The sequence below is a fragment of the Cladophialophora immunda genome, assembly GCF_000835495.1.
Source record: "Cladophialophora immunda strain CBS 83496 unplaced genomic scaffold supercont1.2, whole genome shotgun sequence".
Taxonomy (NCBI): domain Eukaryota; kingdom Fungi; phylum Ascomycota; class Eurotiomycetes; order Chaetothyriales; family Herpotrichiellaceae; genus Cladophialophora; species Cladophialophora immunda.
The window spans coordinates 3,838,604-3,851,664 of NW_015622542.1; the positions used below are offsets into that span (position 1 = coordinate 3,838,604).

At 47.6% G+C, this 13,061-nt stretch overlaps 4 protein-coding genes across 4 annotated transcripts; 2 read left to right on the forward strand and 2 right to left on the reverse strand.

Annotated features, from left to right (window-relative positions):
- The first annotated feature begins 106 nt into the window (after positions 1–106).
- Positions 107–1,000, forward strand: PV07_03621 (uncharacterized protein). Its single transcript, XM_016390360.1, has 3 exons — positions 107–243; positions 303–525; positions 664–1,000. Exons 1-3 carry the CDS (start codon positions 225–227, stop codon positions 728–730), a joined length of 309 nt encoding a protein of 102 aa, XP_016252262.1. The 5' UTR covers positions 107–224; the 3' UTR covers positions 731–1,000.
- Positions 1,001–1,025: 25 nt separating this feature from the next.
- On the reverse strand, positions 1,026–2,194 carry PV07_03622 (uncharacterized protein; the record flags this gene model as incomplete). Its single annotated transcript, XM_016390361.1, has 3 exons — positions 1,026–1,408; positions 1,449–1,639; positions 1,701–2,194. 3 exons carry the CDS (start codon positions 2,192–2,194, stop codon positions 1,026–1,028), a joined length of 1,068 nt encoding a protein of 355 aa, XP_016252263.1.
- An 895-nt stretch (positions 2,195–3,089) lies between these two features.
- On the forward strand, positions 3,090–3,685 carry PV07_03623 (uncharacterized protein; the record flags this gene model as incomplete). The annotated part of the gene is made up of 2 exons (XM_016390362.1): positions 3,090–3,182; positions 3,392–3,685. 2 exons carry the CDS (start codon positions 3,090–3,092, stop codon positions 3,683–3,685), a joined length of 387 nt encoding a protein of 128 aa, XP_016252264.1.
- Positions 3,686–7,996: 4,311 nt separating this feature from the next.
- On the reverse strand, positions 7,997–8,662 carry PV07_03624 (uncharacterized protein; the record flags this gene model as incomplete). Its single annotated transcript, XM_016390363.1, has 2 exons — positions 7,997–8,524; positions 8,573–8,662. 2 exons carry the CDS (start codon positions 8,660–8,662, stop codon positions 7,997–7,999), a joined length of 618 nt encoding a protein of 205 aa, XP_016252265.1.
- Between the last annotated feature and the right edge of the window lie 4,399 nt (positions 8,663–13,061).

Genomic DNA, 13,061 nt, shown 5'->3' on the forward strand with positions numbered 1-13,061 from the left:
GCGGGACACGATGAGGGGAAGCTGCGGGGCGCCGGGCTTCGGCTTCGGAGGAACTGACGACGCGGTGGGATACAACCGATCAAGGCCGGGCATGCCACCGAGCACTGGCGACTTCAAGACATCTATCTATCTCCCTATGTGGTATATGAATCCATCCTCCCAAGGAGCCCTCAACCCTAGCACCACTGCGCAGTAGACAACTACAACCAAGACCCGTTGCAGCCATGCCTATCTACCACATCGGTAAGCCTCTCCCGATCAACCACCCCAACCCTGGACAGACGCGCGCTGACCGAGCGCAGTCCTGTTCAAACTCAAGCCCGGGGTAACGCCCGCCCAACTCTCAGCCTGGGGAGCCGCGGCCAAGGCCATGGTTGGCCAGATCCCAGGCCTGAGGAAGCTCGAAGTGAACACACCTCTGCCATCCACGGCACACAGGGGCCAGGGGTTCAATTGCGGGATCGTGGCGATCCTGGATAAGGCAGAAGATGTGAAGGTCTATGCAGAGCACCCTGCCCACTTGGAGTATGTTGGCATCACCGAACCTCTCCCCTCTTCTCTCTACCCTGTGCGCTCCTCGAGCCTTTTGGAGAAACCAACCAGGATACGGTTGCAACCTGATCTCCTACTGTCGCGCCTGTGCTGACTCGCAATCAATCATAGGGTGCACAAGTTCAGGGAGGAGCTTTGTGACGATACGTTGGCGTATGACCTCGAGTTTGAGGAATGAGTTTGGAGACGAGCCGAGTAGGGGTGGGTGGTCATTGAACAAAGTGCCTTGATGTAGAGTTGGTTTTACTACTACCGGGTATGAGGCTATGGCCTTCTAACCTCAGGCTACGTGGTAATGGCCGTGCTTGAAATAGAATTCGTCGCAGGCGTACGCCACAGTGGCTGCTACGTTGTTTGCATGTCATTGGCGGTAGGGGTAGCAGTCATTCTTCGCAGTCAGATATCTCGTGGTCCAATGCCGGCCAGATGTCCAAACCAACCGTTATCTGATCAAATGTCCGAACAGATCTCTCCTAGCCACTCGTCGTCAATATGATTGAACCTCGCCTGTCATCTTTCTTGGCTCGCTTCAGCCCGACCAACTGCAACATCTCAGTCCAAAATCCAACAGGGGGTGAGATGAAGGTAGCCTTGTATGCGTCGACGACTGGTCGTTCCCAGACGAGGTCGGCTTCCAAAGCGGATACTTTCTTGGTGCGTTTGATGAGTTTCCATCCCACGTAAAGCATTGGGGCCACAATGACCATGGTGTAGTAGGAGAAGAAGGTGCCGACATCCCAGGGTGTGAAAGCGGAGTAGCCATAAAATATGACGATAATTGTCATCCAGACCAGACCAATCCATCCGCAGTACGGTTGGAACCATCCAGTATAAGGAAATGCGTTACGGTCGATCCCTCGAGCCACGCAGGCGCGGTAGAAACACAGGTAAGTCACGCACATGACAATGTAGTCGATGATGCCACCAGCCGTGATCAAGTTGGCCAGCCATGTCATCGTGTTGAGGGTTTCTTCCAACCATAGTGATGAAAGTGAACATGAAAAGCATGAAGATCAAAAATACTTTGCCTCTCGAGAGCCAGAATTCTGCCTCTCCGTAGGCCCTGACAGCCAGGATGTTGATGAGACTAACATATAGATTAGTACCTAGCAGTTTGCCTATGGGACCTCTCGAGAAGATAGGCTTACGCATAGAGCACGATACAGCCCGCACAGACGGCGGCGGTTGGGATATCATCTCTCCAGAAGGACAAGACAAGGTTCAGGGCGGTAATCTCGAATGGTATCAAGAGTGCCTCGTAGAAGAAGAAGTTCCAGCCAGCCATGAATCCGAAGGCATCATCCACCCATTTCCCAGCCATACTGATGAAACCACCGGAGACGGGTTGCAAACAAGTCATCTCGGCCATACAGTTGTTGACGAGGCCTAGCATGGCGGAGTAGACGGTATAGGCAAGGAACAAGCTGAGAGGCCCACCTTTTGCGAGCCCACCCCCGATACTGACGAAGAGTGCAGTACCGATCGACACTCCGATAGCAATCAACTGAATCTGCCGATTGTTGAGGCGGCGTTGTAACTTGTCAACGTTGTCTGAGACTTCGCCAGGAAGAACGTCGACATATGCGTGTTTCTCTCCGGGAGTCGCATGTTCGTCGATGTATTTGATCTCCTTATTCTCCATGTTTGTGAAAGGTTCTGGGTGTCTTGTGAGAAGCAGTCAAGACGGGGGAGCTGGGCCAGCAGGAGCAGAAAAAAGCAGGGGTCGTTCTATCCCTATATATGAAGGCATATCTCGGAGCCCAGCCTCTAAAATCTCGAAGGGATTTTGTTACAGAAGAAACGAGCCCCGTACCTCACGCGACTACTATGTATCTCCACAACAATTTTGCCGATCAACGAGCCAGAGTGACCAAAGGCATGGATGAGCTGCGTCGCAAAATCCTACCATCTCTGGTGGATCTTTCCGGGTGCAACGGCGAACCTCACAGATGTGACAAGCCAGGGTGGCGAGCTGCAGAATGGGTCTAAAAAAGGTCAGAGAAGAGGAGTAGGGCTGGCAAGCATCATCTTTACGGGGACAGAATGGTGGAGGAGATGCGCTAGCACCTCAGTTCGATTGAGCCTCGTGCGGATATCAACTTGGGGTTGACGGGAGTCGGGAGCGGCCTCCACCGCCGCAGCGGAGAAAGGGTCGTGAAAATTTTCCCTGCAAAATGGGGAGCGGGCTGCTGTTGGCTAGAGACTGCCAGTCGAAGATGATTTGGCATGAGCATTGTCTCGGGTCCAGGGATCTGGGACTGGGGCTTCCAGGAACTTGAGCACTGGCGAGTTATTGACGCCGGGAAGGGTTGAGAAGTCCACAAGGATACATAGGTAGTGCGCGAAAACGTGTTCACCCTCGGCTTACCTTCCGCTCCCTGAGTGCTCCCTGAGTGCGTGGTAAGTTCATCTACTAGCCCTATTCATAGACATACCAAAAGCCGGAACACTTCCAGTCCAAAAATTACTTCAACCTTCGAAACATCGCTAAGAGGTTTGCAGCGCTTGCGCAATCGAGACGAGGCAGTCCATGTATCATGTCACATGAGGAGGCTGAGCAATATACGCCTAGCCCGGATGGCCAGCACCGCGTCCTTATTTTCAGCCTCAACGACACGGGAACGTCGAAGGTATAAGTTCTGAGACCTAGACGTGAAAGCTACCAACTTAATAATTACTGACCATATAACCTCGATCATTCGTATCCGTCCCAACTCTCCCGATGGTAATGCCTTCCGATAATGTCGGTCCATAACGTCCTCCAGAACGACGATCAGCACTAGGACGGGAGTTGAACATGCCGTCGTACTTCGAGCACCGGCCACTTAATCTTTCATAGCCATCCATCCGACTACTGGATGTCCTACCGCGAGATGGACGGAGTGAGATCCGATGCGCTATTAAGCACATTCTTCTTCCCGCTTCCTATAAAGAACTTCGATACACAGTCTTATCATATGCTCAGGGCGACGAGAAAGAACCTCGATACGCAATCTCCATCAATAATCAACCGTATGAGGTCTTAAAAAATCTATATACCTTCCTCGATCTTCATAGTTTAAACGGCATCTCGAATCTCTTCATCGACGCGCTGTATATTGCGCAGAATAATATCGACGAGAAGAACTACTAAGTTCAGCTTATGAAGGACATCTTCACGAATGCCGTAAAGGTTATTATTTAGCTCGGACCATCTACCGATCGCAGCGATGAGCTTTTCGATATAATAAGCGAACTCGGACCATTTGAAGTTCAGAACGGTATACGAGATAACTACATATTAGGCCCGCAATCTAATTTTGATGTACAGCTACGACTTGTATGTAAGGCTAACGCTATTAGGTCGCAAACTAGTAAGCTTTACCTACGTAAGTATTGGACGCGAGCCTAGATCGTTTAGGAAATCGTCCTGGCACGTAAGCTTGACCTTGTCTGTAGCGTAAAGTGGCTCCCTTAGATAGCCTAGGTATACTATCTCAGACTGCTTCTTAGCCTCAAACGAAATATGAAAAACGTCTAGAAAGCGCCACCTATATTTGAGGCGCTGACTGCGGCTCTCAAAAGCTCTATGATAGCTTCCTTATGTGAATAACGGAGTTCTACGAGGCACCGAAATAAGTCAAGGCCTCTATTATCGCTAGTTACTAAATTTACCAGATCAGAATGCTTACTACCATACGACAAGATATACGCTTTCCTCGGCTTGTCATCGGATGCCCAGACAGTATCCGTAAATTACAGCTTAACACCGGAGAACCTCTTACTCGAAATGCTCTACTTAATATTAAGGAGTACTATGGGGAAATCGTCCAAAAGAAAGGTTAATGGGAAGCCTACTGCTTAAGCTACTCGAGTCATTTTTGTGGCTTAAGTACACTATCTCTGTTATAGTTTGGGCTTCCATCCGGCGGCTCTAACACTAATGCTTGATTATAATATGTTAGTAAGAGTAAATCGTACTCCTAGCTTCTATCGATCTACATAGATTGAGGCGGATCTTTATAATGTAGTGGCGAAGCTTCCCGTAAAAGAGGCGATAATGGAATATCATCTACCATATGTCCGAAGTATGCAATAGGCTAATAAGACATTACTTTATCTATCACAACCGGCATTCTATTTACGCGATTTCGTACTAGATAGATAGTAGCTATCGCCAAAATTGACCACCGCTATGGTCTACGACAACACTTTTATTTGCTTCTACGTACGCTATGAGAAGAAGGGCATCGATCTAGTTCATATGGGCATGGCATGGATATTAAGAGGTGACTAGTTTGATATTTTTCGGGTTGACGTACCCTCTCCATAACCTGAAATCAAAGGATTCCCTAATAATCGCGGGGGTAGGTATGCAGAGCTATATTATCTAAGGAGTAGCTACATTATAACGCGTATTAGGTCAAAAAGTGCCGGTGATGGTAAATGGTCATTCGATCCTCGTATTAAGCCGAAATATATATTGTATCATAATCCGCCTTAAGGCCGTAATGAGAATGCGGTACTGTCAATGCACCAGATTTTGAACCTTATTACGCACGATGGTCGCTATCATCGCCACGGAAACACCATTAACTCGGCTAACGATATCGTTAGGAGGCTAGTTTTTCCCCTGAAGGAGTTACACCGACTGTCTACTCCGGACACATAGCAGTAGATCAGAGCTGCATACAGTTAAAGAACTATCGTCGAATAGAAGGACCCTAATAACTACCCCGACTAGATAGATATCGAGCCTTAGAGGATAAAAAGCCCGCTTAAAAGGTCTATACTATTTTGAAAACGGTAGGTAGAGGTAATCATTATAGATCATCTAGATCGCGACCAGGAATTCTCGGATAACGATTAGAATACGCCATCAGGCCTTAACTTATGAATCGAGATCGAGTAAAAGTTAAGCCGTTAGTTAAAAAGAGCAAAGAAGTGATAAGTTAACCTTAATCAATATAACCACTTACACTTAATTCTAGTATACGGTGACGGATCTCGGCGGAGGTACATTAGGGTCTTTCCCGTTTTGGATTTTATCCGCGCATCGCGGAAAAGTCAAGCTTTAGTTAAGTTACTATGAAGCGCTTAGCTCTCGCATACCGAATTCTGAACGCGGTTTCAAGTATACTTAGACTCGGCGCGAGTAAGCCTATCTCTGTCTAACCTAGTCGTTCCCTATACTCAGCCTTCTAGGCTACTAAAGTTTCTACTATCTGAGCTTAGGGTGGCATAAGGCAGAACCGATGGTGATAGCATAATAGTATAACAGCGGGCAAGCGGAATTGGCGAGCTGAGTCCTTTCGTCAACGTACCAAAAGCCCAGGGCTAAGTTATGGATTATTACTACCGTATTGCCTAGCTCTATTCCAGCTAATCAGAACATACTCGAGGGTTTCCGATTAGCTCTACTTAGTGCGGTTATCCTGATCTCAGCCTCCTCTTAGGCGTCTAGTAAAGATACACTATTGTCTAACGGATCAGGAAGTTTAGGTAGTAACAGGGATTTTATCGGTTTCAGATTCTGTCCTAAACCGGTGCTAGCCGAGATGCAAGTATAGCCGATCACTGGAGGCACCAGATTTGGCTCCCGGTGTGTTTGCTCAGGGAGCGCTCAGTGATGCTCAGTCAAAGGCTCAGGGAAAGCTCAGGTTAAAGCGGTCTTCGTTCACCCTCTAGCATCAAACCGTAAATGGCAATTAGGTTTTTCGTTCTCGAGTAATCTAGGTAGTCGCGCGAAAAACCTGTCGTCAGTCTCTTTTCGATTAGCCGCTCGCCGCTTTGCTCACCCTCGGCTCACCTGCCGCTCCCTGAGCGATCCCTGAGCGCTCCCTGAGGACTGCCTGAGCACTTGGTCCTTCGTTCTTCTTTTCATTCACAACACCCACTTCGTCAACTTTAGACGACGGGGCCCGTTCGAGATGCCAGGGGATCCCAATCCGTCGCCCGCTCTAATGTGCTCAAGCTGCTTAGTTAGGCGCCTCCTATGCGACTCTCTTAAGGCTAAGGGGTGCTAAAAAAGACTTAGATAAGGTGTCAGGGACAAGGACGGAGAGGAGACTTTGAGGGGAATCAAAGAAGCTTCGGACGTGTGTGGAAGGCTTGAGAGTCCTGATATTGCTATCTTAATACACTGTGGAGTACAAGACGAGAGACAAAGAACTCGAAGGGTGATTTGGGCTCTTCTCGAGATCTATATACCTTTCCAGGTGAAACATTCCTCCTCGCTCTGTCGGTCTGGGCTCTTCGATTGTCTCAGAATGTCTGGATGGGATGTAAGGGCTTTCGATAGTTGAATGTAAGGGCTCTAAGGACTGTGAGGGTTTTTGAGGGCTGCAAGGGGTTCGGTAGTTGTGTTGTCACGTGGTGGGATAAGGCTCTAGCAGAGCCTTGCATGTGTTTTTCTGTTCGGCGCAATCTGGGAGTTCCAGGGTTGTGCCGTAACATAAGGGTGCCAAAAAGGGTGCCGCTAAGGTCCTAGAGTTAGGTTATCATCCTATTTTTCGGACTTCTATAGTATAATTAGAAAGGAGTTGGGCCTAAAAATCGAGGGTTCTTCAAATTCGGCCTATCGAGTCCCTGTCCTTAATCTTGAGAAGTTGAAGTCTACTGTACCGTAGTACCGCCGTGAACAGTCAGCATATTCAATCATGCCTTGCTACAGAGCGTCCCGAAACCGGCCTACGTTCGAGAACACATTGCAGCTCTTTAAATCGATAGCCAAGGGCATAAGTAGGTCACGCTTTAGCCTATATGCATTAGCCTCTTATTTGAACAATAGATGGCCATATTTTACGATGGTTTTGCTGGTACGGTGAAATTTTCGTGGAGTTCAGGTAATAAAACAGACCAATGTATAATACCTTTCACACGCGGTAGAAGCGACAATGTCAGGAATGGCTCGCCAGCAAACTATCTGATAAGTATATTACCTATCTATAGGCGCAGACGACAGCGATTCCGAAGCTGGAGAGCTTCAGAAGGTAGCCCGCGACCCGTACGCTTATATACATCTAGCCCCTGAGAGCCTTGGCACCCCATGTTCGTGACAGACAATGAAATGGCATCGCTAGACCACTGTAAGCGATTGCAAAACCCCCAACACAAATACTTAGCAAAAAGCGAATCGGAATGCCTTTAATTGGGTCAGATAGCTACCGGACAAGCGTCCTGTACTAGAGTCGAGATGTTGACGATCCTTGACAATCGCAGTTATGAAAGCCCCCACTCACCTATAGATACATCAATGGTGTAGAACGCGGTACTAGTATTAGAAACTGGAGAATTCGAATACGCTCAAGGCTTGAGAATTCAACCTGATATGACTGAAATGGATACACTTCGGTGCAGAGGCAAGAGACTTGCTAAAGCTTCTTCGCATGCAGCAACAACTTAGCGGGTATGGACATATAATCATTATCATTGAAAGAAAAGTGAACCAGTGTCGCAGAACAGGTCACAGAGAATCTTCGAGTGACAGTTTCTGCAAATCCGTCAACAAATCTTCTGTTTGTTGACTCTTCTTGCTCAAGATCTGCATCCCAGAAACTGTCCGCTTCCAGTCAACGTACGCACGGAGTTCCTTGTCTTCTGGGTATATATTTGACCACTCTGGTGCGCCCACGGGTAACCCTGCTTGTCTATAGAGCTCATCTTTGCAGAAGATCCTCCAAGCATCACTAGCATATCGCCCAATACCTTTTAAATGAGCCACTTCCGATTCAACCGTGACTTTTCCTTGATATAACTTTTGGTGAACGACGCCGGCTTTTGGCGGCTGCGATAACCAGCCTTTCGCCAAATCAATGACCCAGCCCGCTCGGTAAGGCAATCCAAGACTCTTAAAGAATAAGACAGTCTCCTCAAATTTAGCTCTTGCGAGATGATCCGGATCTGGAAACTGCGAGAGGAAGCGTCGGGCTGCAGGTATGGCTCGCTGTCCTCGAGTTTTATTAAGGAAAATACAAATGATCAGAAGTTGGAACTACGACACGTGTCAGCTATTGTTGCAGCATTGTTGAGGCGCTCCTACAGGGCTATCAGCGTATTCCTCTTCTATAAGTCCATATTGCTCTGTCGATGCTGGCATCGGTCTTGCCGAAGGCGGTTGAATCGGGGCCATCTCAAAGAAATCGCGCTTCTACCATTACTCAGATACTGTCAGAATGATCAGCTGAATAGCATCAGTATTTAGCCATTTCGATTTCCGCTCCAAGCCGGCGCATGATAGCCCATAGGCGGCCTGGCCTTTCCAGCAGTCACACGTGTCACAAAGTGATTGGCGGCTACATATTTGATCTCCGTGGTCGATGCATGAGATGTGCTCGGAGCCTGACGGACACCTCCAGGCATCGTGCTACCCAGTGCAGGCTTAATCCCTAAAGATGCTGTACTGTAACGACAGTTGTTAGAAGAGTAAGAATCTCCGAGCCTATTGACAGTCATAGTAAGGGTGAAATTCCACAGCCATGCCTCACTACTAAACGTGATCAATACTCAACCATGGCTTCTTTTGAGATGCCAACATGCCCAGACCAACCAGACTCAACCAGTGAGCTAGCAGCTCTGTGCCGATTCATCAAGGTCGCAGAAAGATAACGTGATGAGTTAGAAGTCATTGAATGAATCTCACCCGCGTATTATTAGAATGTATATGGGAAATCTTACTGTAACGTTCCTTGACTCAAGCAGGTATACGAATGACCCGTTTCGTGGGACCATTGTACTAAAACCTTTGGCTCGGTTTTACTTTCTTCTGTCACCTTCATAAAATGACGCAGCAGATACCTGAAGATTCAATCCGTCTGGTTATATTGGACACTCGCCGATCAGTGCGGACTAGTTGATCTTCAAGCGATCGCAGGCGGTTGGCCACGCCATCAGGTTCTCGATCGACAGCATCCAACCGTTGCCTTTCTTCAACAGCTCTGTCGCGTAGCTGGCGTAAATGTTCACCGTGTGCTTGGACGATATTACTGAGGCTATTGGGAACGTGGTCAAGAGCACTGAGACGATTCCCATATCCTTGAATTCTTTGGACCAGAGTGTCGACGTTCTGCTCAAGGTCCCCAACCCGCTCACCGAGACTGTCCGGACTACGGTCAATCTGGTCGAGGCGTGGATCAATAAGATTCAATTTTTGCTGGACGTCTGTATTGGCTTGTTCGAGCACTGTAAGGCGCTCACTAAGGCCACGGGAATTGTGGTCGATGTTGTTTAGGCGAGCCTCAAAGCCCCTGAAACGGTCATTATGGCTGTCCAGGTCGCGATCGATTCTGTCGACACTGTTGGCGAGATTGGTAAAGTTCTCGCTGAGGGTATTTACCTTCTGCTTAAGAGTCCTCAGTCGGTTACTTAGGTTATTTAGACTGCGGTCAATGCCGTCGAGGCGAGGGCCGAGAGCCACAAAGCTCTCTCGTAGACGATCAAAGTCTTGGTGGAGGTTTCCGAAGCGCTCACTGAGGCTGTTTGGACTGCGGTCAATATGATCTAGGCGAATACCTAGACCGGTGGCAGTCTGGTTCAGATTGTTCGAGTTCTGCTCTAGTGCAGTCAAGCGCTCTGCTAGTCTCTGAGTGTCTGCGCGAAAGTCTTCCAGGTGACGGTTGAGATTATCGGCGAACGTGGTCAGCCTGATGTCTTAATTTAGCGAATCACGCAAGTAAAGAGGGTGATCGTCTTGCTAACAATTCTGCCATACCTCCGACTTGGCTATGGTTATTTTATCCACACCAATTTAGGAGTACTCAAAGCACTTCATTATCCTCCCTAATAACTGATAAGAACGGAAATAGCTCGTAAGTCAGTACGGGGACGGTGGAAACTGAGCACGAACTTCGGGGACCATGTTCGTCTTTGTATGTCTTGATTGCGAGCTTGATAGCTATGATAAGCGATCAAAGTGCGGGGTACTGAGTACTCGTGCTGATAGACACGTTTCGTCTAGGTGAAGTTGACGTAATGGCCAATGCTGCTCGGTCATGAGATTGGATGGTATTTCTGACCGGTAAAGACGACCAGCATAACAGAGCCCAATCGTAACCGGGCTGGCGAACTGGCCAGCAATGCGTTGGCAAGCGTACATGTAGCATTGGCCTGAGTCGCGTTCTAGGCGTTGAATTGCGACTGTAGTGCAGTACAATGTTTCCGCAACCGCCTTGTCGGCTGTACCCACTATAACTACATGTGAGAGAACGAGCAAAGCTAGTGTTGCTGGCAGTTCTCGACTTTTCGCTTAAAGTCAATAACGTTATTGTTTGATGTCGGCGGCCCGTTCCGCGGGATCAGCTGCCACTGTCCCGGGTCAGTAGATCCACTCACGAAGTAGATAAGCGCGGTTACAATATCTCAACGTCTTGAAATGATACCAGAGCCGGTATCGACGTCTCCAGTAAGTTAGACACGCCCTATCTTATTTAGCGATAGCAATAGAAATAGGGCCTTAAAAATTTCAAATCTGAGTATTGAAAATTAAGGGGAGAAATCCAAGAAAATATTAGATACAGCAGAGCACCTTAGATTGCGTATAAATGCCCCGGGTAGTGTGCAGAGTCAGTTAACTCACTATATACTAGCAGTTCATTTCATCACGAAGGGCATTTCACTACACCTCGATATCGATTATATTTCTTCTCTTCGACGTAAGGAGTAAATCGCCCTTTTTGTAACATAAAATAGCTTATTAAAGTCTACAGTCGCTTCGTACTTAGCGATATTAAGAAGACTATATATTTATGCATTAGCTCGGCCGCAAAGATGGCTAACTAAAGTCTAGGCTATATAGAACTTTGTTAGGTATCACTACGGGGAGCAATGTGTCACCGCGCTTCAGTTTATAGCCATTAGTTACTCGTAGTGTCGCGGAGACTTTCGGCGTCCTCGCGCCTCGACCACCATTTGGCTCAATTAGATTCCTTTTGCTCTCAGTGCGATATACGATTCAACCGCGCACTATGTTGCACCGCCAGGTCCAACGTTACAATGTCAACTGCAAGGACCAAGAACTCAAAGCGCCCCAACGAGCCTCAAAGTCGCGGGCAAAAAAATACTGATGAGTTAGACGACTACTATTTGCGCTTGGAATCTTTGAGCATGAAGGTTTATGTGTTTCTTCACCTTATGCATAACCTATTCGCTTTGTTCTGCTTGGACAGGAAAACTCGTTTCGGCTTCAATCAATCAAACGGAAAGGCGGATTGTACTTCTTTGCCAGATTAGGAATTTTTCTAGATCGATTAGAGCATCTTGGGCTTGAGCTCAATAACAACTACTAATAGTACTATATCACAGAACGACAGTCTTTGACGCCAGAGAACCATGGGGGTGGGATCATTTCTGAGCTCACTCGATGAACACAATATCACCTTCAGGTGTCAAGGGTTGCCGATATTATTATACTACTACTGCTAGGCCAAGGAGAGTACCTTGCCTCTCGTAAGAAGGGTCTGAAATTAGTAGTACCAATTCAATAATCCTCGATCTCTGATCTCTTTGACTCCTCACTTATGGTCTTGAACTGTGGTACTGGTATTATTATTACTAGTAAATATTTGAAGTACTTTCAATCTAGATCTTGATTCATCAGTCTTTTTGAGCCTTCCTCACATCATACTGGTGTTAGCTTGATTCCAGATCGATTCAACCTGGATCCAATCCGAGCCAGCGTAGATTGAGACTCGATCGAAGTGATTCTTGAATGTTTCCAAACACAAATGAGCCGGCTTATGGAACGCCCCTACTGTTAGTCCCTACTACTATGTACTCCTATAGCACTGATAGTACTAGTTCACGATCCGTGCAGTGCGTATCATCTCGGCCCAGGTCCAAATTACAATCATCTTCTAAAAGCAACCTGGTGCATCTATCTGCGTACCGTAGTGCTACTCTGTAGGGGCATTTACCAGCGGTGCTTCACAACCATGACGCAAGCGCTCTGCCGCATACACCTAATAGCAGAGGCAAATGTATTGAAATTTGGGATAAGCGCTCGCTGAGCCTCCGATAGGAGAGGAGGAGCGTGTAGAATATGGTATGTAGTAACGAAATGACCAAAGCGACCGCTATCTGAGAGCTTGAAAGGCATCACCAAAATCGCCCAAAATGGTCTAGCTGGCTTCTAGTGGTCACATGGAGGCCTCTGTGCGCGAAGGAACTGCTGTGGTACTAGTAAGACTACTCATCATTACTGCTACCACTCAGTATTGCCCTGTGTTCATCTAGTATTAGGTACATATAGTAGTACTACATGCATTGGATGCCAGACTGAATCCGCGCTGTCTCGAGTTGGGCTCGGATCGAGCTGAACTCAGGTTTGTGAACGTATCGACGGGGAGGATAGATTGGTAAATACATATCCAACCAAGGAGGTAGCATTCATTTTGTAGAGCCCCCAACCCCGGGTCATGGAATGTTCCTCGCTCATCCAAAGATCCAGGTTGTGATTCCAGGTTGTGATTCCAGGTTGTGATTCCAGGTTGTGATTCCAGGTTGTGATTCCAGGTTGTGATTCCAGGTTGTGATTC